The 27,349-nt window shown below is 36.0% G+C and overlaps 1 protein-coding gene across 2 annotated transcripts in view; it reads left to right on the top strand.

The window, feature by feature from the left end:
- The window catches only part of LOC106170697 (calmodulin-binding transcription activator 2-like), a 42,171-nt gene that overhangs the window by 2,414 nt on the left and 12,408 nt on the right, over positions 1–27,349 (top strand). Inside the window, exons 2-23 of one of the 2 annotated variants that reach the window (XM_086995072.1) lie at positions 8,378–8,515; positions 9,346–9,720; positions 13,468–13,562; positions 13,824–13,891; positions 14,401–14,536; positions 14,739–14,810; positions 15,057–15,192; positions 15,627–15,670; positions 15,994–17,085; positions 17,396–17,522; positions 17,963–18,097; positions 18,454–18,551; positions 18,978–19,165; positions 19,480–19,555; positions 20,510–21,236; positions 21,826–21,906; positions 22,037–22,271; positions 22,709–22,884; positions 23,147–23,295; positions 23,712–23,905; positions 24,161–24,208; positions 25,235–25,261. In XM_086995072.1, coding sequence (XP_086851198.1) covers positions 9,402–9,720; positions 13,468–13,562; positions 13,824–13,891; positions 14,401–14,536; positions 14,739–14,810; positions 15,057–15,192; positions 15,627–15,670; positions 15,994–17,085; positions 17,396–17,522; positions 17,963–18,097; positions 18,454–18,551; positions 18,978–19,165; positions 19,480–19,555; positions 20,510–21,236; positions 21,826–21,906; positions 22,037–22,271; positions 22,709–22,884; positions 23,147–23,295; positions 23,712–23,905; positions 24,161–24,208; positions 25,235–25,261 — 4,223 coding nt within the window. In that variant the 5' untranslated portion in view covers positions 8,378–8,515; positions 9,346–9,401. The remainder of the gene's footprint in view (positions 1–8,377; positions 8,516–9,345; positions 9,721–13,467; positions 13,563–13,823; positions 13,892–14,400; positions 14,537–14,738; positions 14,811–15,056; positions 15,193–15,626; positions 15,671–15,993; positions 17,086–17,395; positions 17,523–17,962; positions 18,098–18,453; positions 18,552–18,977; positions 19,166–19,479; positions 19,556–20,509; positions 21,237–21,825; positions 21,907–22,036; positions 22,272–22,708; positions 22,885–23,146; positions 23,296–23,711; positions 23,906–24,160; positions 24,209–25,234; positions 25,262–27,349) is intronic. The other variant, XM_086995073.1, reaches the window with a different exon arrangement.

Raw genomic sequence — 27,349 nt, 5'->3', positions numbered from 1 at the left:
TTTATTCCCAGGGATTGTAATGTTGATTCCATTACCTCTTGTGGATATCATTTCTCTTTTTGTTAAAAGTCACAGGTGCCAGAGTTGCATCATATCTTCTACCTCCACATTTGTTAAAAGGTGTAACTGAATATCTAGGTAAAAAGCTCTTTTGCAGTTATGGTAATTGTTTCCATGTATTTGTATGGAATCTTTTATGTACACCTTTTTGTTGTTTTTAACTCACTTATGTGTTCACTTTGGATAGCATTTTGATTTTGTTACCCCTTGCAAAAACTACAGGTAAAAAGTATGGAATAGATTTCATGTGATTTTTTGCAGAAAATGAAAAACAACTTCAGGTTTCTTGTCCATGTTTATGAACTAAATTTTATTCAGGGTGAAGGAGAAGTTGATTTCTTCACTGCTTGTGGAAAGCATTTTAAAATGTAGTCATTTCTCACTGAATCAAAAAGTATTTCATTTAGCAATGTTTCTTCCTGAAATAATTTCGATTGCACTAGTAATTGCTAAAATGATATCATTATGAACTTTTTTTATTAAAATAGCAAGTTTTTTTTTCTGAGCCAGAAATATTATTCTTTACTTTATTTGTTTATTTTGTGAATAATATAAAGGATGGTTTGGCAATAAGCAGAGATCTTGAATCTTAAAAATAATATTAATTTTTACATAAACATAATTTGTGCATTTTATTTTAGATAATTTTTTTTCTACACAGGTAACATGTAAGATTTTCATGCCAAAATATTAAGAGAACACCTTTTTACACCATAGCATTTGCTCCTCATTATTGTACCTCTTTTTAAAGAAAAAAAAAGATTCAAATGAATTCAAACATCTACAGCTTATCTTAGCTACCACAAACTAATTGGTGGAAATGGAAAATTGGTAAAGAAAAATATGGGAAAAAGATGTTATTGCAGGGAAATATATTTTATATTGTTCCATTGTATAGTTTTGGTTGCTGCTAAAACAAACCTGTGTCTTCTCCAGCTATGAATTAACTTATAATAAAAACCCAGAGTAATAAAGAAAGAATGAATTGGATTTCAATTGATTTAGATGAATTATTAAATAAATACACAAATAATGATAAATTACTAGTAGATAAACAAACCACTAACACCAGGAAATAAATGTGCTAAAAGAATCCATTATTGATTTGCCTGAGATGTGAATATTTGTACATTTGAACAGGAAAAAAAAAAAAAAAAAAAAATATATATATATATATATATATATATATATATATATATATGGTAAATGACTCGATCTTATCAATGGGCAAAATTTATCAAACTTTAAGATACCTAAAATAGTTACAAAATTATATATCTTAATAGTATTTGTGGTGTTTTAACTGTGTAGAACAAAACTGTAGAGTAGCTTTTACCCTGCTTTTTAATTATGTTGTTAGAACTTCATTGGAATGCCTAATTTTAAGAAATGATGACCTAAATAATAATAATAAAGTATCTATGGAATTTACAGTTTACCCCCATCAAAAAGACGGGGTAACCGTAATACACAGCATCAATGTTGCTAAATTGAACAAAAATTGGCATCTGCTTTGTTCATGTCAATAGGAAGTATTATATACTGGTATTAGTCCCTGCTTGTTATATAGGTAGGTACAGTTATAGCATTACCCATTGTGCAGTTTTCATACTTCAAAGCACGTCTTCTGTTTAATGATGCTAAAGATATCTGTAACAGTAATAAAAACCTCGCTTTGTATCTCTATGCTGTGTGCTGTTTAAGGTAAGTCAAATACAGAATTACAAAAAAAAAGGATTACGAATTTTGTCAGAGGACCTACGTTTTAACTTTGTTGTCTTTCCCAAATCAGTAATGGATTGGAAAGAATTATGAAATGATCATTTCCTTTATTTTGGCTGTTGTAGATTATCTTTGACAAAAACTAGTGGATATCTAATGATACCAAGGGGAAGGTGGATTTGGGGGTCTTGAAAAGGACATATGATACATATCTTTGATCTTGAATTTGGCTGTCTAGCACATATGATAGTTAGATATATGATATGTATGATGGTTCAACCCTGTGTTCTCCATGACACAAGAGTTGCACCTAAAGGTACGTTTCATTTTTTTATAGAATGAGGTTTCCAAAGTTTTTTGGAAGGGGTTGCCTGGATGCATTATCTTACATTATGGGATGTAAACTATTACAACACAGTAATCAAGGGCAGACAAATAGTTGACCCCCTGAGTGTGTTTGTATTTATTATCCCTTGTTTTTATCTGATAAGAACATGTTAATGGCTGTGCTAGAAAATTTGGTGTTCTTTCACACATTTTTATTTTCAAGAATGAAGTACTAGTATTTTACCCTTTCAGGATTGATTTCCACCCACACACCCTATTTGTTAGATCTTTGTAAGTAGATTCCTTATGCGTGCTATTTCAGGACCTTTTCAGTAAAAAAAAAGCAAATAATTACATAAATGTTGATTTTGTAAGACTCGTCTAAGGATTGCCACCTATTGAGTCTGACCTTCACTTATCAGGGAGAACCAGAGTTCAATTTCTTTCCACACAGCTGATTTTTTCCAACTGTAAATTCATTTATGAAATAACATATGGCACCGAGTTGATGTCCTCCCCTTAAGTAAAGCTATAACTTATTACCTGACTTTATTGATCTTGCAATAAGAGTCTTATCTCGGTCAATATTGTGAAATATTTATTACCTTAGGAAGAGAAATTATTTGAAAGATATTAAATTTCTTTATTGATGTACAACTTGAGGGGCTTATCTTGCTTGTAAATTATAAATTGAATGTAAGTTCTCGCAAATGCTTTTTTCCTGAATAGAAAAGAAAGCCTCTTTTAGGGAGGGGAGGGGGGGGGGGGCGGTCTAACTCCTTTCTCTTCCTGCCCTAAAGCTGTTTATTAAAAAAAGTAGAGATGCATGTCAGAACCTAAATAGCATTGACAGCTTATCATATATTTATTTACTTTTATTTTTTGGTAAAGGGATTATTTGCTTAGAACAAACCTAAGATGCTGTACATAACCCCAATAGTAAAATTTAAAATATTAACATGCATCATATTGGGAAGATATTTTTTTGTGTGTTACAGTCATGAAAAAAACAAAAAAATTCAGCCCTCACTGACAGGTGTGTGTGATTTGGGGAAGTATTCCCACTGGGGTAAACATGAGAGAAGTGCATACCTTTCTCGTTATCTGCTGAGTGTGTTTATAATCAAAGGCTGCAAATATTCATCATTAAGGAATTATTGTGCATTAGATTCTGCATAAGAAATTACCATCTAACTCAAATTATTATATGTCAAACAAATCTTGTGGAACTTTTTTCACCTGTCTTGGAACAAGGTGTAGTTCAGGTTGGATCAGTTGTAAACTTGTCTTGGAACAAGGTGTAGATGAAGTTGCACCTGTTGTGAACAGGCCCTAAAACAAGGTTAAGTTCAAGCTGGGCCACTTGTGAACAGGTCTGAGAACAATGTAAGGTTGAAGTTGCACCAGTTGTGAACAGGTCTTAGAACAAGGTGTATTTCATGTTGGACCAGTTATGATCAGGTCTTAGAACAAGGTGAAGTTCAAGTTGGACCAGTTGTGAACATGTTTCAGAACAAGGTAAAGTTCAAGTTACACCAGTTGTGAACAGATCTTAGAACAAAGTGAAGTTCAAGTTGGACCAGTTGTGAACAAATCTTGGACCAAAATGGTGAACGGACATCTTGAGAGAGGCCGTGGTTTGTAGAAAGCCAAGGGAAATCAACTGTAGTGTGAAGATCAATTCCTTCAAATAAGTATTTGTACTGGCTTTGCTGGGGTATAACCAATAAATTAACGTGGAACAGTCAATGATCAGTTTGTCTCATGGGATATCACTTGTTTTGAACATCGGCTTTTTTTTATGAACGTCGATGGTATGGGGCCCGTTAAGAATCATTTTAACTAAGAAGTTTTGAGGTTTTTTTTTTTTTTTTGGTGGTAAAAATTTTTGGTGGTATGTTTTAGAATTTTTTTTTCATATTTATGTGACCCTTTGCAAAAAGGTGCCATTGAAAATAACAGATTTTAACCAACAATATTGAATAATAATTTGCCTGATTGTTACTGGTTGAAAGACCTATTATATTCTCTATATATTGCAAGTCACACCAAGATAACAGAGTGCAGTTTTGCTGAGAAAATAACTGACAGAGATGGCTGCCCAGTTGACATGTTATGATGTAACTCTGGACACAGTAATGCTCATAACAGATATAGGATGGCTCACAAAACATTTATAAATTTTACTTAAATGATAAATTTTACATTTATATTTTAGAATTCATGCCAGTTTTTAGCCTGCAAGTGATGTCATGTACCATGTATTCAATCCGCCACTGTGTCAAATGTAACATCTGTCAGTAACCATATCATTCAAAACATTTTTATTGGCACGTCTGGAGGCGGGGAGACCGTCAGGGAATTAGGTGGCTTGCTTTTTAGTGGGGTCGGCCATATTTAGTCCCCAGATCATTTAATCCCCTGATCATCTGTTCTGAATGCGGCCTTTGTTAAAACATACCTTGTCAAAATTGCGCTGAACACTGACACAGACCACGGAAAAAAATTCAACAGGGACATCCAAAATAGCTTGCACTATTGCTTCCTCTTTAATTATACATGTGTTGCCAGGTTGATATGGTGAACAGGAGGATTAGAAACATTTCCCTCTGGTTCCTTTTTTGTTAAAAAATTGATTTGTGCGACATGATTTGTTATGATGTTTCAAGCAAAGAACATTGCGACAGAAATAAGTATGGATTTAAACTTGTACATTTTTGATAGACATCATACATTAATGGGTATTTAGATCCTTTTAAAGTAAAAAAAGTTTGATTGGGATGAAATTTAAAATTACTGCTATGGGTAAGTGAACAAAAGGGAAATATAAAATCAATGAGTATTATGTTTTTTGAAAAGCAATCCTGTGGTAGTGTTAGCATTTTTTTTTTTTTTTTTTTTGCTTAGCCTAATCACTTTTTTTGCCAATTTTTTTATCCAGATGGTAACAATTTGACTAAAACAAGTCAGATCAAGCTCTTTTTGTTTAGCCAATCAAAGTCAGTTTTAGCATTAGGTTCAATTGACAAGTGTTAGCGCTGTCCTGGCAATCTTGCAAAAGGACACCATGCAATTGTTGCATCATTATATGCCACAATCTAGCTCAAGGAAAAAAAAGATCAATACTATGTCACTATCTTGGTTTAGTCTCTTGCAATCATCCATGTTCACGCTAACATAAACAGCACTGCATCATCGCTGTACTGTGACATTTTTGTAAACTGCAATGGGAAAGGTTTATGTAGAGAAGCATTAGGTTCCGAAGATGTCATGTTTCACAAATTTCCCATACATAAGTCAAAAATGGAATAATGTATTTTTTGCTGAAGTCCCTTACTGCTACTCAAAGTGAAATGGATCAAATAGAACATAGGGTCGGGAAATGATATTTCATGATATTAGTACATTTTGTGTACATTTTAGAAGGTTTCATGTAACAATAAATGGCAGTTGTTCATGTTTTTTAAAAAGTTGAAATTTTAAGCTTATGAACCACTAGCCTTATGGATGAATTGTGTGCTAGTACATTTCTGGCACAGATTGGAAATAATACAATTAGAAATGAGCCGATTGTTCTTCATTCACCACCTTGGCTAGTAGCTTAAAAGTTTGGCTGGTAAAATAATTACTTGAGACCTATTTTGAATATGTATGAGACAGGGCCACTGGGAAATAAGAGACAAAGAGTTTGGTCTAAAATAGATTATAACTTCAAAGCTTTTCAACCTTTATATATTTAAAGGGATAACATCTCACTGTCCAATTGAGATTCATATTTCACAATAAATACCATGCAAACAACTCAAAGAAATGTAGTCATAAATTCTCTTCTACCTCCAAAACAGCAGTTATAACAATTATTCTTGTCATGCTTATCATGGCATCATGTGACCTGTCAAGAGATTATTACAAAAAAAAAAAAAAAAAAAAAAAAAAAAAAAAAACTTAAAAAAGCATGGACTAACTTTGAATGCTCGAACAGACTCATGTACCATTGGTAAGTACAGGAAAATTGTCATTTACACCAGGAAAATACCCTTTCTTTTTTTTTTTTTTTTGCCAAAAATGAAGTTGTTATCCCTTTAACACAAAATCTTTTACAAATGATTACGCTTCTATGAATTTGTTCATTGCAAAGAGAAAGGAAAAATATGCAAAAAAAAAAAAAAAATCATGTTACCAAGTTTGAGCACATATTTTAAAAACTTCAGGGTTACATTTCTTGGTCTTAAAAAGGTCATGTGAAGTTGCAACCTTGACCTGGTAGTGATCAGAGGCTGCGGCGACACAAGATCGATATTTTCAATTCTTTATTATAAAAAAAAGAAAAGTGGGTCTTAGTATTGTCACGATTACAATGGCGACCAATTGTTTGCTTTTATGTGAGTGAGTGAATAAGTCTGAGGCAATTATTCCAAAGGAGCTGTTGTTGTGCATATTGTGGGTTGAGTTTTTACAGAGTTATTGCGATGGCAGTATTATTGGCGTTCTTTATATGTTGGTGCCCAAGCGTAATAATGTTAGCTAATTTTAATACCTGAAGTCTGCTTACATATTGCAGTAAGGATATATCTTTTTTTCTTGAATGTTTTGTCAGTAAAGAATGCCATAACCTGTCAAATGAGGCGGAATTGTTTTGTTTAAGTTTTTTTGTTCAAGATTATAATTGCCATCTTTTTGGATCTTTTTTGTGAAGTATATTGATTACTTTCTCGTCGCTTGTGAACAGTTTTTTGTTGAAAAAAATTTGTTCATGAAGTTGTTTAGTCTCCCTCCACCCCCAGTAAAAGCTAAAATAAAGAGTCATACTTTTGCACTCCAATATGTCTGCTTCCCTTGTATCAACTTCATTGGGGATTGAGGTTAAATGGCATAATTTGAGTGTAAGAAATCTGTCTAATTTTACCTGTTCTTTTTAAGAAGACACCAAAACTGGCAGTAAGCATAAAACAGTTGATTAAATTCTTTTCTGACAGAAGACTGCAAAGTGTTTCTCTGTACTGATCAATTACTGTTTATCTCGAACACATCTAAAGAATTGCAGGTTTTTTGGGGGGTATTTGCTGAAATTGATTTCTTATATTGTGAGCATTGCCTTACTTGCATCTTTGCATTTATAATTCAGATAAGTTGTAAAATGTCCACATCATAACTGTAAAATATTAAATCAATCAACAAAGTACTATGCAAATTATGAGGGATCACATCAGTGGTGGATTAAGGGGGGTTGTCAGGGGGGGGGGGTCCTACCCCCCCCCCCCCCCCGCCCCTTTGGTTTCTGGAAAAAAATAACGCCAATATTCCCCTCATGATATTAGAATTTTGAAGAGCTGAATTATGGTTTTATACTGCATCAAATGACATCGTTTGTCCTCCAAAACTACAAAATCCACACCAAGGGGACACGGGTTGGCTTTGCATCCAAGGCCTGTCATTTTTAAAAACTGGACCCTCCAAACAAATAATCTTGGATCTGGCCCTGCATATTACTAGTACTGTACTTAAGATAAATGCAGCGATAGAACCATGGCCCATAGGTCCTGGGGCACTTCTGAAAATATGTGGCGTCAATTGATCAATAAAGAATTGGTCGAGCATTAGCAACTTAGGTCATAGAACATTACATGTGGACTTGGAAAAGTTGAAGATCACAGCCAAATTGTGTGTTAAAATAGAGAATTTGTCATACCAACATCTTTCATAGATATTATCAGAAATAAGTCATTGTAAAGTTTTTAAAAGTGAGTTTGGTCTCTGTTCGAGTGAATATCTTTGTGACACATTACTAGTAAATGCAAAATATGCAATGAGTATTTACTTTCTACTCTCTGCACTCTAAATAATGTGACAATTTCACATTTATTTGATTATTTTATTTTATTTTCCTTTTTTTTTGGGGGGGGGGGGGAGCTTCATTATTTGATGACAATTTTCATCTCCTGGGTAAATATCTATTTATATTGAGTTCTAGACACACAAGCAATGAAAATCTTTCCCAGGAAGGTTGATGTCCAGGCAGATGTTCAGACCTTCTGACCTCTTCCAATTGTTGGATAATTACTGAATAATTGACCAAACAGAGGCAGTTTCTCGTAATATGAGGTCTTTTTCGCACAATAAATATTGCATCTCTGCAGCCATGGTGCATTATTAAGCTGTGCCTGATAAGTTATATGAGTACAGGTAGTTATATTGCTTAGTTAGAGAGTGACATTCAATTAATTGGAAAATTTCTCTCAGGAAAGATTTTTTTTTAATTTTATTTCAGCCTCTGTCACCAAACTCATTCCTTGTTGTGAAGAAAGAAAAAATGCTGTTTTCGCCATAAATCCAAGGCTACCAGTGCCTGGATGAAATTAATCCTCAATTCTCAGAAATAAGTCGGCGACAAGACCTACAAAGAAAGGTAAGGTGGGATAAAAATATTAATGAGCCTGGTTTTCTCAAGAGCTGCATTGTTGCAAATTACATCTCATTAGAAGAATTCACTTGTGTTAATTCTTGTTTTGAAGCCAAACATCACCTTTTAACAGCCAAGTGAGCTTTGCACTGTGCAATGTACCAGGCATTTTAGAATTTTGAGGTGAGCTAGAATTTGTTTTCTTGCCAGAATTTGACTTTTCATTGCCAAATGTTCTTTGAAATGCAGTAACATGCCAATCATTTCAGGATCTTTCATTTTGAGTAAAAGCATGTCCCTTTTCATGAATAACAGATTGTGGCATGTTACATGGAAAAAAATCATTTTAAAACATCTGTATCAGAAAGCTGTCAATATTTCTCCATTGTGCTGTAGAGATTTCGAGGCAATGCAATTATCAAATATATATTAATATGTTAATTGTGAGAAAAGTGCTACATCTTACATAGTCAGCTACAAGCACATTTACTTGATCCTCCATTAATAGAAAGTAGTCTATGTATTTCAGTAGTAAGTCATTTTCAGCACCTTAAATTCTAATTCATGATTGACTTTAATGCACCATTGTATTTTTATCAGCTTCTCCTGGTGCTAATGTTGGTAATTTAACTATCTAGATGGAAATAAATACGAGCTGAAAGATTTCTATTATGAGATAATCGAAGAAGCTAGACAGGGGTTTTAAAAAATCATAACTACCATCTTGAATTGATCTCTACACTGCACTTCGAGCTGAAAAGAACACAATATCACGACAAACAATGAAGCCATACATGATACGTATTTATAGCTTTGTTTATTGATTTATTTTACAGTTACAATGACGCCAAGAGCCCAAACAGCCTTGCACACGTTCTCTCACTGAGTTGAAATGAACCACAATGGGCAGTTAGGTCAGTTCCCGCCCCAGCTAGACCCCGGGGGGAATACGGCCACTGGTCAGTTTCAGACTTTGGACGCAGGGACTAACACCGGTCAACATCTCCGGCCTCTAGAGATTGGAGGTGGTACTGGTCAGTTCCGTCAACTGGACACTGCTGTTGTGAACAGGCGAGGCGGTCAGTTCCAGACGCTGGACACCATGAATCACACCAGCGGCAGCGGTCAGTATCATGTGGTTGACCAGAGGGTGGTCATTACGGCTCCACAGATAGCCACTGCGGTGGACACTTCCCTAGGTATCAGCACAGGTCAGTACAGTCAGTATTTTATGTGTTGGGGAGAAGGGGTAGGGGCAAGACTTTATACAGAGATGAAATTTTTCCAACTATTGTTTTTGAGATTGATGCAGATCTGTAATAAAAACTGGTGGCAGTCTCAATGGCTGGCTGCACTACAATTATAAGAATTTTAATTAATAGGCTTAATAGGCTAAGCCTAGCTTGTTAAATGTGAAAAGGCAGGTGGTTGTTTTACATGTAAGGAACTTAAGTCTAAAAATATTGGCCAAAACATTTGGAAGTAAGACAAAGTCCTAATTAGAGGTATTCTGTAAAAGAGTATCGTTAAATTAAATATAGCACCTGTTTTTATACATAAAAAAATAGATGTACAGTACCTAATGTTTCGGACCAGTACTTACTTTATTTATATGAGCTACTCTGAAATTTTCTTGACATGAAGAACCAAAGCAGACATTATTTTTTGTCAAAAAGTTTAGACCAAGATTTCAGGCTAAAGTTGTTTTCTGAAACTGGCTTCATGCACCTTAGTGACATTGTAGCAGTCTGAAATGACTACTAGTAACCCTCTTAAATCTGGTTATGGTACCAAGATCAGCTTCAACCTAAGTCTGAGCTTTTGTCTTCAGTTATTCTAACCTTTTTTATTTTCACAAAGATAGTTGGCTCACATGGGGGGGGGGGGACAATTTTAAGTTGTGAAGTCATTTTTAATCACATGCATTTTGACAAAATGCTTTTTATTTATCACTGAAATATCATCTTTCTATAAATTTATTTCTGTTTGTGGGGAGAGAGAGAGAGAGAGGAAAAGAGAGAGAGAGAATGTGTGTGACTGACCAAAGATCAAAGTAATAATCCCTCCATTCTCCAATCTTTCACTTTAAACCATATCAGTATTCTAACAGCCTGTGTATAATCTCCAGCAGTGCAGTAATACTGAAACCGTGGCCTGCCTCGCACGGCTCTCGGGATTTGAAATTAATTTTTCCTGGAGCTCCAATCAATACGCACTATCCAGTGCATGTTACACGAGTTCTCCATGTTTTCAATATATCTCAGTTCACAGTCAGGCAAGCTGTGTGTGTATGTGGCAATTGTACTTGGAAAGTACTAGTACGTCTATTAGATGACGGCATTTTTGACGTGTTGTTTTTTTTACGGAGAACCAAGTCATCAGTGTTGGTTGTTTTATCGTAAACTAGTGTCATCACGTACATGTGTGTTTCAAGCTAAAAAAAATCATTTTGTCAGTGCACTTGTTATTTTCCATTTTCATTTTTATATCAAAATTTTTGTTGAGGTGCGATGAAACAGATTGTTAAAATTACTTCTTGTCTTAGTATTATAAAAGTTAATAAGTGTGTGAATATGTTATGATGAATATAGTCTCCTACCAACAAAAACATTGTTATGTATGTACTATTTATATTTAATTTTCCCCAATGTTATTCCTTCTTTATAGTCATGTCTGTACTAGCATATTTTTAATTTTTTTAAATAATGAACCATTCAACTATAAACTAATATTTATAATATAGACATTTTGCTCACTAACCATGTTCCCTTAATCTGGAATTTGATTAAGCCATGACATTCAGGTTTGTCGTTTTATTTACAAAGAAGATTTTTAAAAAAAGGTTACTAGTAAATTAATATATGGAAAGGGAAGTTCAGTAATAACAACTGTCACGGCACACATAAGCAGATAATATGAAGGATAAAGCACTTAAAATACAGATGGTTAAGAAAAAAAAAGACACATGTTTTTTAACCCGTGACTTTGGAGCAGATAACATCTGTTCTATATGTCCCTCCGCCCCTGTCATTTTGCTAGCTTATTACAGTCACCAGGTGTGGTCACACTGGACTCATATGGACTGATCTATATTTTGTCTCAGACCTAAAGCCATCTTGCTACATTCAGACTTTTACAAAATGTGTTCACATAGACAGTACATACATAACTGCTCTATACTCTATCTCAACCTGGAGCCATTTTGCTTCATTAAAACTTTCAAAAGACATATTCACATGGAACTTAGATGCATTACTGTATATTTTTGCTCAAGCTTTCTGGTTTCATTAAAACTTCCACAAGACGTGTTCACATTGAACTTGCATGGATTACTCTATATTTCGGTTCAGGCCTGGGGCCCTTTTGCTGCATTAAAAGTCTTAACAAGACATGTTTGCACTGAACTCAGATAGAACAGTGAATGGCTGGTGTGAGAAGGTTTTTGCCAGTTGCTTTATATAATGACATGGTAATAGGAAGTAAAGTTAATTGTTTCTTAGGGACCAAACCATGCTTTTGAGGCATGATGTTTCGTTGCTGAATCAGTTGTTCTGTGTTAACCATAATCCTCCAACCAAACCCCAGTGATATGTTGTCTTGATATACAGCTGTCATGCTTTCCTCAATTAGCGGTAATCATATTTCCATGTTTCTGTTAAATGACAAAAACAAAAGTGAGGGATTATGAATCATGGAACAGAACGGAATACAGTGTGATTTAATATTTCATTTTCATGGGCGCCCCTTTTCATACATCTGCAATAAGCCAGAGAGAATATTTAAGGATTTTGAATTGAAGCACTGAACAGAACACTATGGATTGTTAAATATTTGATTTCTGTTGGAGGCGTGACATTTGTTAAGCGTTGATGTCTAATTTGTGGCAGCATTTTTTCCTATTCTCACTGCGATAATGAATTACTTTCAGAGTCATTAGTGATGCATTATTAACTGCAAATATTGTAGCATATAATATAATCAATTGCCTGTGTGCTACGTTATCTCATTGATTTGACAGTCACACTAATGTCCAATTCCTGAATTTTTTTATTTATTTATTTTCACTACAATGGAACCTCCCAATATAGCTTTTAAAGGTTGTTAATACTGCAGATAAAGAAATTTTGTGATATGGGATGAACTAGGGCTAAAACTCTGTGCACTGGCAATGCCATCTCATTAAGCAATATAGAAGAATAGTCAAAAAGTAGTGAAAATGCCCTGTTTTGCAGAAGTCTTCAATTTTACAGGTCTTGGAAGAAAAAAATTAGAAACATATCTCTGGATAAAATTTGTTGTTGCACTACATGCACTAATATGCCATTATTTCTGACATTCTTTCCTCCTTATCCCAGAAAATCTTGCTCAATTTTCCATTAAGTCATGCCATTTCCAACTGTTTTGGATAATTCTCATCTTGAATGAGTTTGATAATTTTGTTCTTATAATTGGTATTTTCAATCACACCTTCCTTGCATTTACTGTTGTGGTGTCTCATTTAACTCGGTGCTATTCACCTTACATAATCTTCTCTCACCTAACATACTCGTTTCACCTAACACATTCTCACCTAACACACTGCTGTCTCACCTAACACACTCTTATCTCACCTTACACACTGCTGTCTCTCCTAACACACTCTTGCCTCACCTAACACACTCTTGCCTCATCTAACACTCTTGCCTCACCTTACACACTGCTGTCTCACCTAATACACTCTTGCCTCACCTAACACAATCTTGTTTCATCTAACACACTCTTGCCTCACCTAACACACTCTTGCCTCATCTAACACACTCTTGCCTCACCTTACACACTGCTGTCTCACCTAATACACTCTTGCCTCACCTAACACAATCTTGTCTTATCTAACACACTTATGGCTCACCTAACACAATCTTGTTTAACCTAACACACTGTTGTCTCACCTAACACAGCTTTATTCTGTGTACTTCCAGAAGTGAAGTCTGGTCTGATGTTACCTAAAGGTTTAGATGATCTCCCCTCAGCACAAGAGATGCCTCGAGAAAGACACCGATGGAACACCAATGAGGTGAGCACACTGTGGACTATACTGACTTATTATTTACTTTTATTATGACTTATTATGACTTTATTATAAACACTCCATGCTTTCTACAAAATTCATTATGGTGGTCAAAAACATAGTAAAAAAAAACAGCAGAAATTTGATTTATTGTAATTATATCATAGTTTGCAAAAATTCATTATTAAGTGACTAGAAAAGATTAAATTGTCTTCTTAATTTTTTACCATTAATCCGTCTCAGCTATTCAAATGTGTTCTGTTCCAGGAAATTGCCAGTATTCTGGTTGCGTTTTCCAAGCATGCTCAGTGGCAGCAAAATGAAGTGGGACTGAGGTGAGTTAAACTTATTATATACACAGAATAAATTCTCGACGCAGAAAAAAATGCATATTTTCTGGAGGAAGGGGGGAGGAATTTGGCCAATTTATTTAGGAGAAATAGGCTCTCAGTGATGAGTGTAATGGTGATAAATAACTAAATCATTTCTTAAAAGATTTATTTTCAAATGCTCTTGATGTTCATACATGTTATGTATGAGTATGGTAATGACTCAGTCTTTTCAACAGACAAAATTATCAAACTTTCAGATACATAATTTTATAATCACAAAATTATATTTCTATAAAGCATTTTTGTAGTGCTTTTACTGCATAGAAATGAACTATAGTGTAGCCTGCCTTTTATTGTTGTTGTTTCCACTCAGTAGGAATTTTGTAATATTAAGAAATTATGGCATGAAAAATACATTATCTGTAAAATTCACAATTTTCCCCCATTGAAAAGAAAAGTTATTGCTGTAATTGCTTTGCGATAAATTTATGATCATTTTCTCCCTGACATAGGCCTGCCAGTGGCTCCATGCTTCTCTACAGTAGAAAGAAGGTACGTTACAGAAAAGATGGTTACACTTGGAAGAAGAGGAAAGATGGAAAAACCACGCGAGAAGACCACATGAAGTTAAAAGTACGAGGGGTGGAGGTATGTTTTCTTATTAAATGAAGTTTCATGGCGAATTTTTTATGACAAAATTTATTTATTTTGTTGTACTGAAAACTAAATCAAACATATTAAATTCAATTAAGATTGATTTTCAGGTTCTAGAGCAAACGCTTTGAAATAAATGGGCATTTTTTCAACTTTTTAGTTGCGAAATGATGACATTGTTGAATATTCATTTTAGTGTATTTATGGGTGTTACGTCCACTCAGCCTTGCTGTCAACATTTCACCGACGCTGTTACTGGCTCCTGCAGGTACGATTTCAAACTCCACCATACTACAGTGAATAGTACGCTCTGCACAGCTGCATATGTTTGAGTTTAGCCGTGTTCATGAAGTTTCAGCTAATACCTATTAAGAAGATAAATGGACAAAAGAAATGTGTTTGTCAATACTTATGCTAAAATTGAAGACAGGCAATGTTCAAAGTTTCAGCTTATGCCAAAGATGAATGAAAAAAAAATTTATTTTTGTTATCCAAAATATAATTTTTTCCCCAGAACCCAGACATTGTTCTGGTTCACTATCTCAACGTGCCGTCCATTGACGATGCCAAACTGAGCATGCCCAGTCTCAGCCACTGCGAAAAGAAAGAGTGGAGCAAGGAGGAACTTATTACTCAGCTGAAACCAATGTGTAAGTAGCATGTGCCTTGGAATGTCAGGCCAGTAGCTAGCAATTTCAAAAGGGTGTTTCTTTTTCTGAAAAAAAGTGCACCTTTTACCATGCACCTTTCATGTGTACTTAGATAAAATTTTATTCAGAGAGGATCTTTTCCCAGCAAAAAGGGGGTTCTTGCTAACCCCCCCCCCCTTGCTGCCTAGCAACAGGCTTGAATGTTGATGATTTTTTTCTGACAGTTGAACTAGAAAATAAAGTAAGATGTAAAAGCTAAGCTTAAAGCTAAATACCTGCCACAATTAGTGATTAATGAGCCTTCCTTTTGTCTGTATGGATCTGGTCAATCCTGAATTATTGTAAATAGTTTCAACTCTAGATTTCAAGTTTCTTTAAGATGACTGAATTCAGGGTTTTTGTATTTTATAACAATATTATGGCATTGGTTCCAGTTGCTGTTGCCAAAGACTTAGAGAGTGGCCACACAGAAACTCTGGTAAGAGAAAAATCTTTTTAATTTTGCCTGATTCAGAGCAGTTTGGAATAATTTAGCGCATTTCATTGAGCCAGACCTCTTTGGTCATTAAGTCATGTTACTGCCTCCAAAATGTTCCCCAACACTTTCTCATACACATTTAATGTAATAAAACTTATTGATGGTATAATTCAAATTAAATTTTACAATTCTTCAGGAAAGTGTATCTGACATTTAATCACTTTTCGCATTCATTTATTTCAAATACAACTTCTTGACTTGTATTGTATCCATTACTATCCAAAAGCAGATGTAGTATGTAAAACACTACCATCTATTTTCAGTCTGACGAGACCCTACAGTCCATAGTTCAGCAGATGCTCTCCCAGCAGCACCAGCCGTCACTCCCAGCCAAAACACACGAATGTCTGTGCGAGCAAGGCTGCACCTCCATGGACACGTGCACGCATACCAAGTGTCGAATCATCTCGCCCAAATCGGAGCACCTGGCCACTGCTGCGGTCACTCACAAACTCTTCCCGCAGCAACTGGCCACTCTGCCTACTGGTCAGAGGGTCAGCCTGGCCATGCACAATAAGGGTGTGGTCCTCAGACCCCCCGGGGATCAGGCCCAGCCCCTGATACTCAATCTGTCTCAGTTGCAAGCCAGCAATGGCTTAATCATTCTCAGTGGTAACGGCTCGGCGCCGATATCTATCATCGATGGATCTGTGATATCGCCACACCAAATGAACAAGCACAAAGAGAGCACTGAACAAACGGGTTCCTCAGCTTCTGGTCATCCACAGATCTCTTCGGCCACTGGTCACAACTCTGGTGGTCAGCAGGTTGTCATGACAACAGTCAGCGGCAGTCAACAAACACAAAAGATGGATGCTTGTGACATTACCACACAGCATCAGCAGCCACAGCTGGTTGCCATGGCAACATCTCCACCTCAGGTTAAGCCGGGAGTGGTCAAAATGGACACTCAGTATGGCCGCCTCCCACCTGAGATGACTGCCATGACCTCGGTGTCCAGCAAACTGACCGCCTCGTCCACCAGCAGTGTTGGACCCAAGCTGGACTATGGTCAAAACCTTGACCTCTCACCAGATGAGATTCACAAGACATTAACTGCCAACTTGCCTCTAGGCCACAACGCGAGTGCGGGCTCTGCATCCCATGATGCAATGGACACAGGAAGTAACCTGATGGCATCGCCCCCTAGTGGTGACATTAATTTTGATGCCTTCGACATGCTAGAGTTGTCGGATCTCGATCAGCGCTCCACCAGTGCGGGCGTGTCCACCAACACGACGTGCACGATCACGTGTGCCAGCTGTCTGGATAAACAGAAGCACCAGGTGAAGACAGAGACCAGAGAAGGCATAGCTAACATCACAGACTTTGCACCAGACTGGGCTTTTTCTGAGGTACAGTTATATTATATTATATTATATTATATTATATTATATTATATTATATTATATTATATTATATTATATTATATTATATTATATTATATGTTCTTAGTCATTATATTTCGCTTTCTTCTAGTCTCAGGATTTTAAAACTTTGGTCGGAAGCATTCAGATTTCATGCAATACACCACAGAATTTATTTGATTTGGAATTAATGTTGTTCTTTTTAGTACTATTGTTCATATTTTTGATAAAAATGATAACTCTCCTTGATGTCAAGCTTACAAAATAAAAACTGTCATTGTCTTCCACTTGTTTTCAGGGTAACACCAAGATTCTGGTCACCGGACCCTGGTACTCCACCACCTCTCCTTACAGCATCACATTTGATGGTGTTCAGGTGCCAGCAGCCCTGGTGCAGAGCGGGGTTCTACGCTGCTTCTGTCCACGTAAGTTTTTATTCATTCATTTTTATTTTATTTTATTTTTTGTACATAGTTGTTCAAAAATCTATTGTACTTTATTGTACAGAAACAAGCTGAAATTTAAGTTTTTTGTCTTCTCTCACATAAGTGCATTTTGAAAATTAGACATTAAGAGCTTGAAAATGAGTTTATGGATCTCAATTTTCTCAACAGTTTTTGATAGGGTATACCTTATTGATAAAGGGAAAATAATAGAAGTTTCCAGAATATTTTTTTACCATTTCAAGGTCTCACATGCTATATACACATTACATTTCAGTACCACACATTTTATTGCTTGAAAACTTCACCTTTACTCTCTCATGAAGCATTTGTGTTCATGTTATTTGCGATTCAAAAATACTCACAGTTGTTCAGAGTGTGGAACCTCTTATTAATCTTAGAAATTTTTGTTAAAATTTCAGCTCACTCCCCTGGCCTGGTTACTATGCAGGTAGCCTGTGAAGGATTTGTTATCTCTAACTCTGTAGTCTTTGAATACAAAACAAAAGATGGCATAGCAGCCAAGACAAGACAACCCGAGTGGACCAGGGTTTGTGGTCAGTATATTCAGTCTGGTTGGAAGATTTCATAAAGATGCTTCTAAAATATTGTCTAGCATTTTTGTCAACTTAATAAACACCGAGTGATGTTTCAGAATTTAATTTAAATTGTACCAGTTATCCATAGTTATGTCTTCTACCATAAGATGTTAGGAGCATATGTATATAAGATGCATATTTTTTGTTACAACCATCGATAAATGGCAACCACATTTAAACTCTTGTGATATGCTTGATGAGATATGGGGTGCCTTGTCGCACAAGTTGAGCAGACATAACTTGTTTGTAAATGAGATGTAAAAAACATTGCCACACTTTCTCTGTACATAAATTAGGTGTATTGAATATTTCAGAGACCCAATTGAAGTTATCACTGCTGCAGAGGCTGGAGGCCATTGAGAAAAGGTTGTCACCACCACCAGAAGGAACATCCAAGAGTGTGCTCTATCAGGTAGTGTAAATGTTCTTCTCATATTGACCATATCATAGACCTGTGATGTTAGGTAGCAAGATTGTTGTTAGTATGCTTTGGCTTTGCTGTATTAAATATCCTTTACATTCTTCCTTTTTGACCAACAGAAGCAAAGTGTTTTTTACTTTTTAAATTTTAATTAATTTATTTATTATTATTATTGCACAAAAAATATACAACCAATATCCCAGTTGTTGTGAGGTTTAAGGCTTCAAGAAATGTTGGACATTTATATAATGTTATGACATCAATTCTATTTTTATATTTTCAAATTCCTTCTTGCTTTGCCACATTGTATATAAATATCATAATCAACATTATATTCATAATGATCAGTAGATGTAGACAGAGATGATGTTGTTATTATTATTATTATTATTATTATTATTATTATTATTATTTCAGTGTGCCCGTGGAAGACATACGGAGAGTTTTGAGCACAAAGTCATCCACCAGTGCCAGGAGCTCAGTCGCAGAGTCTGGGTGCAGTCTGGACATTTACCGACAGAAAACTCCTATCATGGCATGACCTTGTTACACCTGGCCGCAGCGCTGGGATATGCCAAACTTATCAATGCTCTTATCAAGTGGAGGTAGGTGAAAATAGTTTTGAAGAAGTTGACAGTATTTCAGTTCATTTGACTAGTAAAGTTTTTTGGAATGGTTGATTGAATTTTAGTCATCATGTTGTGTTTTATATTAAAGCATCAGTGTAGTATTGTTTTTAATTATTTTAGAACACTGAGATTTTATGAAATACGCCACATCAGAATTAATCATTTTTAAAATTCTTCTTCTTCTTATTATTATTATTATGAAATAGTGTAGATGTTGAATAAATCTTCTATTTGATATTTCATGTTGTACTGCTTGCATGATGTTAATGCATGGTACTGTAACCTTTCAGGACTGAAAATCCTAATCTTGTGTTGGAGTATGAAGTGGACGCTCTGTCTCTTGATGATCACATGTCTACTCCACTGGTATGTCATGCTGAACATAGCAATTTTCACTTTAAATATCTAGAAGACTTTGAATAAGATAACCCTCTACCATAAGAAACAGCCATGGCTACGTTACCTTTTCCCTGAAACCAGAATATTCTTTCAAAGATATCAACATACCAGGCAAAAATAATATGATGAACTGCAATGTGAAACTAAACTAACTATGGGTCTTTATTTAACATCATTAGAGCAACTGATATGTAAAAAATAGTAATGTAAAAAGATAAAGTAAACCCATTACTAAAGAGACTGTACTTGCTTTACCAATTAGGCATATTTTTTAGACCCTTCATCACATGGCCTTGATCACAAGGCAGATTTCTTGATGTAAACCCTAGAGGGTAGGATGCAGATGAAAAACATGCATCTTGTCTCTTTACGAACAATTTACTTTTCTACCACCACTGCAAGGGGAGATGTGAATCATATTTCATAGTAGTATCCAAGATGGCAAATAATTCATAGACTTTAAAGGGATAATAACTCTCTGTATGAGATATATATTTCACAATAAAAATATTGTGAACAACTCATAGAAATATAATATATTCTGTTTTACCACAAAAACGGCAGTTATAGCTATTATTCTGATATCTGAGCTTGTCTTTAGACCACGTGACCTCCATTGATGGCTGTACTCTGTTATATTCTCTTAATAGATTATAACAAAAAACTTTTTAGAAAAAAACTAGGGACTAACTTTGAATGTAAAAATGGATTCATTAATTGGTTAGTATGGGAAAATTGTTGTTGACTCCAGGAAAATTCATTTTTTGGCCAAAAAGAAGAGTTATTATCCCTTTAAGTTCTTCTCTCTCTCTCTCTCTCTCTCTCTCTCTCTCACACACACACACACACACACACACATACACACACACATACAGTATAATAATTACATATATCACTGACTGTGTAATGTTTCCTTTTCAGCTTTGGGCGTGTGCCCTAGGCAAGACAGACGCTGCTTTGGTGCTGTACCACTGGAACCGCTCTGGTATTGAAGTGTGCAATCGTGACGGCCTCTTGCCTCTCTCAGCGGCCTCCAGCCAGGGTCACCTCTCACTGGTCAGCCAGATTGAGATGTTGGAGAAAGCAGCGGGCAGCGTGGTCCTCCCACGATCCCCCCTCCCCCAGACCAACCCATGTCCATTCCTCAGTGTCACATCCCCCAGCACCCCGGTGACCTCTACTTTACCTCTGACCTCAAACTCACCTTTGACCTCTGTCTGTAACCATGGCAACAACAGCAGTGGTTGCAACACAGCAGGGGCACTGCAAATTGAGATTCCCGGTACTTCAACGCCTAAGTCTGCCACAGCTGCTGAGCGACGGAGCAAGAGGAGAGCCCAGCTGAAAAAGAGATTCTCCGTCGACAGCAGTCAGTATTTCTCCCGACCAATGTCCGACTCTGCAGCCAGTGGGCAGCCGGAGTTCCACGTGATTCGGTCAGCGAACTCTGACCCTCATATCAACTCTGACCTCAACACATTCACGTCTGACCTTATGAGTCTGGACATGACGCCCCTGGAGCCCGCAGACATGGCGGCCTCACTTGGAGGAGATCTCCCCTTTGGTTCCCATCGAGACACGCTGGATTTCCGAGATCTGCGACGTCTGCCCTCTTCCATGGGAGGAGAAGTGGTCACCATGGAAGCTGGTAAGTTATGTTTATTCATTTATTTATTTATTTATTTATTTATTTATTTATTCCCTTAAGTTTTAATGTAGTTATTAGTTTCTTATTGTTGCTGATTTTATTTATTTTATTTTATTTATTTTTCAACATTGTTTTTTAAATGATGAAGATTTTCTCAATATTTCTTGGGACAATTTCACAAAAGAATTTTTCTGAACTTTTAAGACGAAAATGTTGGTTTCTTTGAGTTTTCTTTGAGTACAAGATGAACGTGCATTGACGTCCATCAAAATAGAGGAAATGTTGGTCGTAGAGAAGTGCAATGTTTTACTCAGTTGGACTATTACTAAGTGATTTTGGGTCAGAGAAGCCAAAAAATGTTTATGTAAAAGTTTAGAGCAACTTTAAGTCTATATTTTTTTAATTTGAAACAATTTGGCTGTTGGGTATATTTTTAGATTGAAGTTACTATAATGAAAACAGTTCTTGATTGGCTGTAAATCTTTTCTAACCCAAACAAATGGACTTAAACAATTCATGAATAGTTGGAATGAAAGCATAACCCTTTTGTTGACTGCTATCAAAATTTGGAATGTACATATATTTTCAGAGAACTTCTCAGGCAGTGACAGCCCTATCATTGATGTGGAGGCAGTGTCATCAGATGACGAGGGACAGTCACATTCTACAGGTGAATTGCTTTGTTTTAACTCTCTGGTCACAGGATCCGCTAGTTGTCTGTTACTGTATACCTTTGCAATTGATTAACTTTGTTTCCATTAAATTGGCATCATACTAGTCTGTTATTTTCTTATCATCAGGGGAGTTTCAATCTCAGCGCCAGATGGTCACATTAGCCAATCAAATCATTGCTGCCATGCCTGAGCGAATCAAACTGTCTCCAAGTCGCGCAGATGACTCGTCCTTCACACTGCCACGAGAACGCAGCAGCTCCTACAGCTCCTTTAGTTCCTACGGCTCGACAAACCCAGCATGCACAGAGGATTCTGGGATATCTACACCGATGGGGGATCCTTTTGCGCTGGATGAATCTAGGTGAGGTTTCCATAGTTACGGTAGTTTCTTCCAACAACAACTCCTTCCAACAACGAGTTGCTGCCACACAAATATTTCATTACCAAGATGCCTTCATCAGGAAAATTAGGCTACATATTCAAACATCCATTCATTTGCTTTTGTTTTTTTTTTAGTTTTTTTATTTATTATTTAGAAATTTAGTACAGTATTTATTTATAATATTAGCTTTTTAATATTTTTATTTATGAAGCAAGGGAAACTAGACAATATAATGTAATTCTAAAGATGGGGCGCAGCAAGGAATTGGATTCTGAAACTGGTATTATAAGTCACTGAGATTTGAATCGACCATGGCACTAGAGAGAGAGAGAGAGAGAGAGATTCATCATTTACCTTTTTGAAAATTTGTCTATTCATTTATTACTATTTATATTAATTATGTTATTATTTCACAGATACCCTAACCTGGGGACACCACCAAGTTCAGTGAACAGTCCGGAATCATCATGTCTTCACAGTCCATACAGTTTCACCCTGGACTCTCCGCCACCTACCACTCAGGACTTCACCGAGTACTTCAACGCACCCGCCATCTTCATGGAGAGAGATTTCTCACAGCTCACTCTTTCAGGTATGGCACAGAGTCAAAATGAATATTTTTGAAATAATAAAAATTATTATTATTATCATTTCTTTTATTTTTATTACATAAGCTGGCTATTGATTTTCTTTATGTGCTACTAATAAACACCCCATTTCTGAGAAAGGCAGTTGATATGCTGCTATATGATAAATATGAATGTAGCACATCATTCTTTACCAACTGCCAAAAAGAAAAGTATTGTTAAAATTTATGGCATTATTTTTCAATTTGATTTTGTTTTAACTTTTAGATGAAGAGCAGAGACGTCTCTATGAGGCAGCTAAGGTTATTCAGAGTGCATACAAAAAGTTCCGTGACAAGAGAAATCAGCAGCTGCAAAGACAGAGGCAGATAGAGGCAGCCATCTTGATCCAGAATTACTACAGGAGATACAAACAGGTCAGAACTTTTGATTTTCATGCTGTGACCCGACTTCAACTGAAGTGCATATGAACCTTTAAAGTTACGTTTGAAGCAGGTTGAAATGTCAAATCTTTGCCACTAAACTCATTCAAATGCTACCATATAGTTTCAAAGAGCATAGCATAAAGAAATATCCATGGATGGTGTTTCAAATTTCCCGAAAAATGATATTTAAAGAGATATTTGACTGTTAATAGTTCATTCCAAGTCTCATGGCATATTGTTTGCCTTGGCCCATATCTCATGTTGTGCTCCTCATTCCTGATCCTCATTCCCGATCCTCAGTCTTGATCTCATGAGTTCCTCACTTCTAATCCTTATTCCTTATCCTCATACCTTATCCTCATTATTTGCTCCTCATTCCTGATCCCATGTTATGTTCCTTTCTTCAGTATGTGTACACCAGAAAGATGTCCTCGGCTGCCGTCCTCATTCAGTCTCAGTTCCGCAGCTACGCGGCTCAGAAAAGGTTCAAGAAGACGCGAGAGGCAGCATTGCTGATTCAAAACCAGTACAGGGCATACAAAGAGCAGGAACGCTTAAAGAAGAGCAAAAACGAAGGGGTGATGATACAACAAAGATTTAGGTGAGAATTTTAAAGAAAAAAAAAATCAAGGGGTACAGATACAAATGTGTTTCAGGCATTTATCATTAGTTAAGAAAGAGAAAAATATGAAGTGGTTATAATAGAGCAAAGTCTCTTATGAGGACTTGGAATAATTCAATATTTGGGTGGCATGGATTATCAAAAACTTTTGGCTTCTGCAAAAATGAAAAATAAAAACTTTGCTTCTTTATTCGCATTAGTTTTTAAAGCTCAATGTGTTTTTTTTAACTGCAGGAGCCATTATCAAAGAAAGAGGAAGGTCACGCCAATGGAGGCCCAAGGGTGAGTTGATTGTGCAGGTGTCGCAACTAACACAATACACTGGGACATAGCCTGTACACAATGTGTTGAGATTTCACCGTCACACCTATAACAATCCATTTGATATTTAGTAATAAAGTAGTTGGTTTTGAATATTTTGAATATATGGACAAAAATGAAGAGTGAATTCACTAGCTTGTGCTGTCATGTAGTTTTTTAAAAAAATCACATTTTTCGTGACGAAGGATAATGCACAAACTCACACTTTCTACCAAATGGAGGGAAATTTACTAATTTAAACCATCCCTGTTCTGTTGTGAAATTTCACCATGCTTCTTTCATTCCCAAATGACACAATTTGAAAAGGAAAAAAGCTAGATTGTACAATTTCCATCTACCTTTTACACTCAGTCATAAGAGACCACAAAAAGGTCACATATCCTCTTCATAATAAACTTATATAAACAAGTGCATAAATATTTTGTATATGAAATAATATATGCTGCCTTGGACTTCGCATCTAGTGCAGTATGATTTCATTTTGATGTTTTGGATGGATTGTGTAAAATGATGTTCCATGCATTATGTTATTTATTATTAAAGATATCCAAGGTCTTGCATCTGAAAGACTTTGCATATAAGCTAGTAAATTTTCCATAATGGGCTCATACTAAAAGGAGCCTTAGCATTTTGTTTGGCTTTATATCTAGGAAAAAATAAGATTTTTCATTATGACATATGTTTATACTCATTGGAATAGTACTCATTGAAATAATTCATAACTTATTTGTTTGGTAGGTAGAAACTGATATAGCAGAAAGTTGTTTTCCAGGTTGGCAAAAACAAAATTAAGATTTTTTGATATGATATATGGTTATTATTTCATTGAAAAAATCATTACTTATTTATTTGGTAGATATAGAAATTGATACAGCAGAAAGTTGTTTTCCAGTATGGCAAAAACAAAATGAAAACTGCCCTTGGTATGAGCCCAGTATATTAATAGCATGCACAGTAATGTTTGCACTTTCTATTCCCCCCTGCCAGCTATAACAGGTGGCCCTACTACGACAGGTATAGATATAGATACACTCAGCTTAGTGTGCCACCTACACTCTAGGTGCATTTAGACTTAGACTGCGATCCCGTAACCTTATCGTACTAACAGGATTGGTCTATCTCAACGGGGATTCTCGTTAAGGTGCAGTCAATGTAATTGAATCAGGTTAATTGTCTGGCACGCCCCCTCGCAAAGCAACATGAACAACTTCATGGATCACAAAGTTTCCCTAACTTTACCCAAGTACTTTGAGTTAAAAGGGGGCATGCCAGACATTTAAGCTGCTTAAACTGAATGCAATTTAGCAAGAATCCCCGAGGAGTTACATCAATCCAGCTAGTACGATAGGATTATGGGAATGGCCCCTTAGACTCAAACTCTCATGGTTTTAGGTCTTAAATTTGTAACTTGGTACCCAAAATGTTTTCCTGGCGATTTGATCATTTCAGATGCTGTGGGTTCATGCGCTTGGCCACTCCTAGTCAAGTGTGATTTCCCACTGCCGACTACTAAATCACCAATTAATCCTGTTTAGTTTGGCGACAAATATGGACCTAAACTGATCGATTCTCAAGTGCGTGTCTTAACACATCTGATCTTGAATACATGGCATATATGTATGTACATCATATACTGCTCTAGTGTATACTGTGTAAAATACATTGCCTATACTCTGCTGTCTTTGTGATGAGTACAGGTACATATATTGTAGGTATATGATATCTTGTATATGTGATGCACTGGATATATGCAATGTTTTATAGCATAGACCCAAGAGTGGTATATAGATTGTTTTCATATGCTTCTTTATGCAGAAAAAGCTGAGGAGAGTTCTAAGTCTCGGTAGTGAAGACTGAGGTTTTATGCAGCAATCCATGATGCTTATTCTTTGCATTTGATTTTTGTTATTGTTTTGATAGAGCTTACAAATCATACGGTATATATACAACATGAATAAGAGAGAGGGCAGAAAGGGAGGGAAGGGGGATTTGAGAACAATATTCAAAGCAATACTAAAGAAAAACAACTGTTCTCACTGTATGACTTTTAAAGCAATCCATTTGAAGTGAACGCTTAATTAGCAGCAGTTGCTTTCAAGAAGTTTAGCGAAATAGAAGTGGTTTTGATTTGAGACTTTTTTTGCCATTAGATGTCAGTAAATCGTATCACACCAGCACTAGTACATGATAAAAAATAATTTTTTTTAAAGAGATTAAACTTGTTTTTCTAAGTATGTTGCATAAAGTTTCAGCCCTTCATCAAAGGGCCTTGATCACTAGGCCGACTCAGAAAAACACATTTAGTCTCTTTATTATCTTTTCATAAGAGAGAATGATTGACCTATTTGTCCTTAATTCTACCTGCTTCTTTATTCCATCAATTTCATGACACACTGTAAATGCTCCAAAGTTTCACCTGATACCACGCGATATTGAACTGCCAATTGTTCACCTAGCTAGATCACATCTAACACATATAAAGAACATGTGTCCCACTTGGCACAATAGATTCATAGCTTTAACAAGCTCTCACTTGTCACCATTCCACACCAGCCATCTCATGTAGCACAATGAAAAACCAATGTAACCATCACAAGATCACATCTAACACAATTTTCTTACCTAGCACAATGGACCACCAATTAGTTCCAGAACAGCATCTCACCTAACACATTTTCACATCAGGCCCCCGTTTCACAAAGAATCTTAAATCCGTAGACGTCTTACTCGAGCTGGGTGGCCTAGCTAGGTCGACTTAGCTGAAGTCGACTTGGAGTGTTTCACAAAGAATCTAACGTCTTAGCTTGGCGTGCTTACCGTAGTCGACGCGCACGAGAAACTCTTCAAGAAAAGGAGGTGTAAAATTGCAAAAGTTTCACAAGACATGACGTTTCATGGCCTCTTTCGGCCGAGAACGATCGTTTATCAACGATAAAAGTCAGCCAAAACACAAACAAAGTTTTATTGATTAGTTTAACTTCAATACAACTTCAAAGCAACAGTTAAACATTAGCTTGTCTTGGAACACTACTGAGGGACGTCTAGCGGTCAAAAACATAAACAAACACGCGATCGGCTGGGTAAAGTGGAACTTTATTTTTT

This window comes from Lingula anatina, chromosome 9 (genome assembly GCF_051362555.1).
Source record: "Lingula anatina isolate TDL-2025a chromosome 9, LinAna3.0, whole genome shotgun sequence".
In the NCBI taxonomy this organism is placed as follows: Eukaryota; Metazoa; Brachiopoda; class Lingulata; order Lingulida; family Lingulidae; genus Lingula; species Lingula anatina.
The sequence above is the reverse complement of the archived record's forward strand: the minus strand, read 5'-3'. Positions and strand labels throughout refer to the sequence as shown.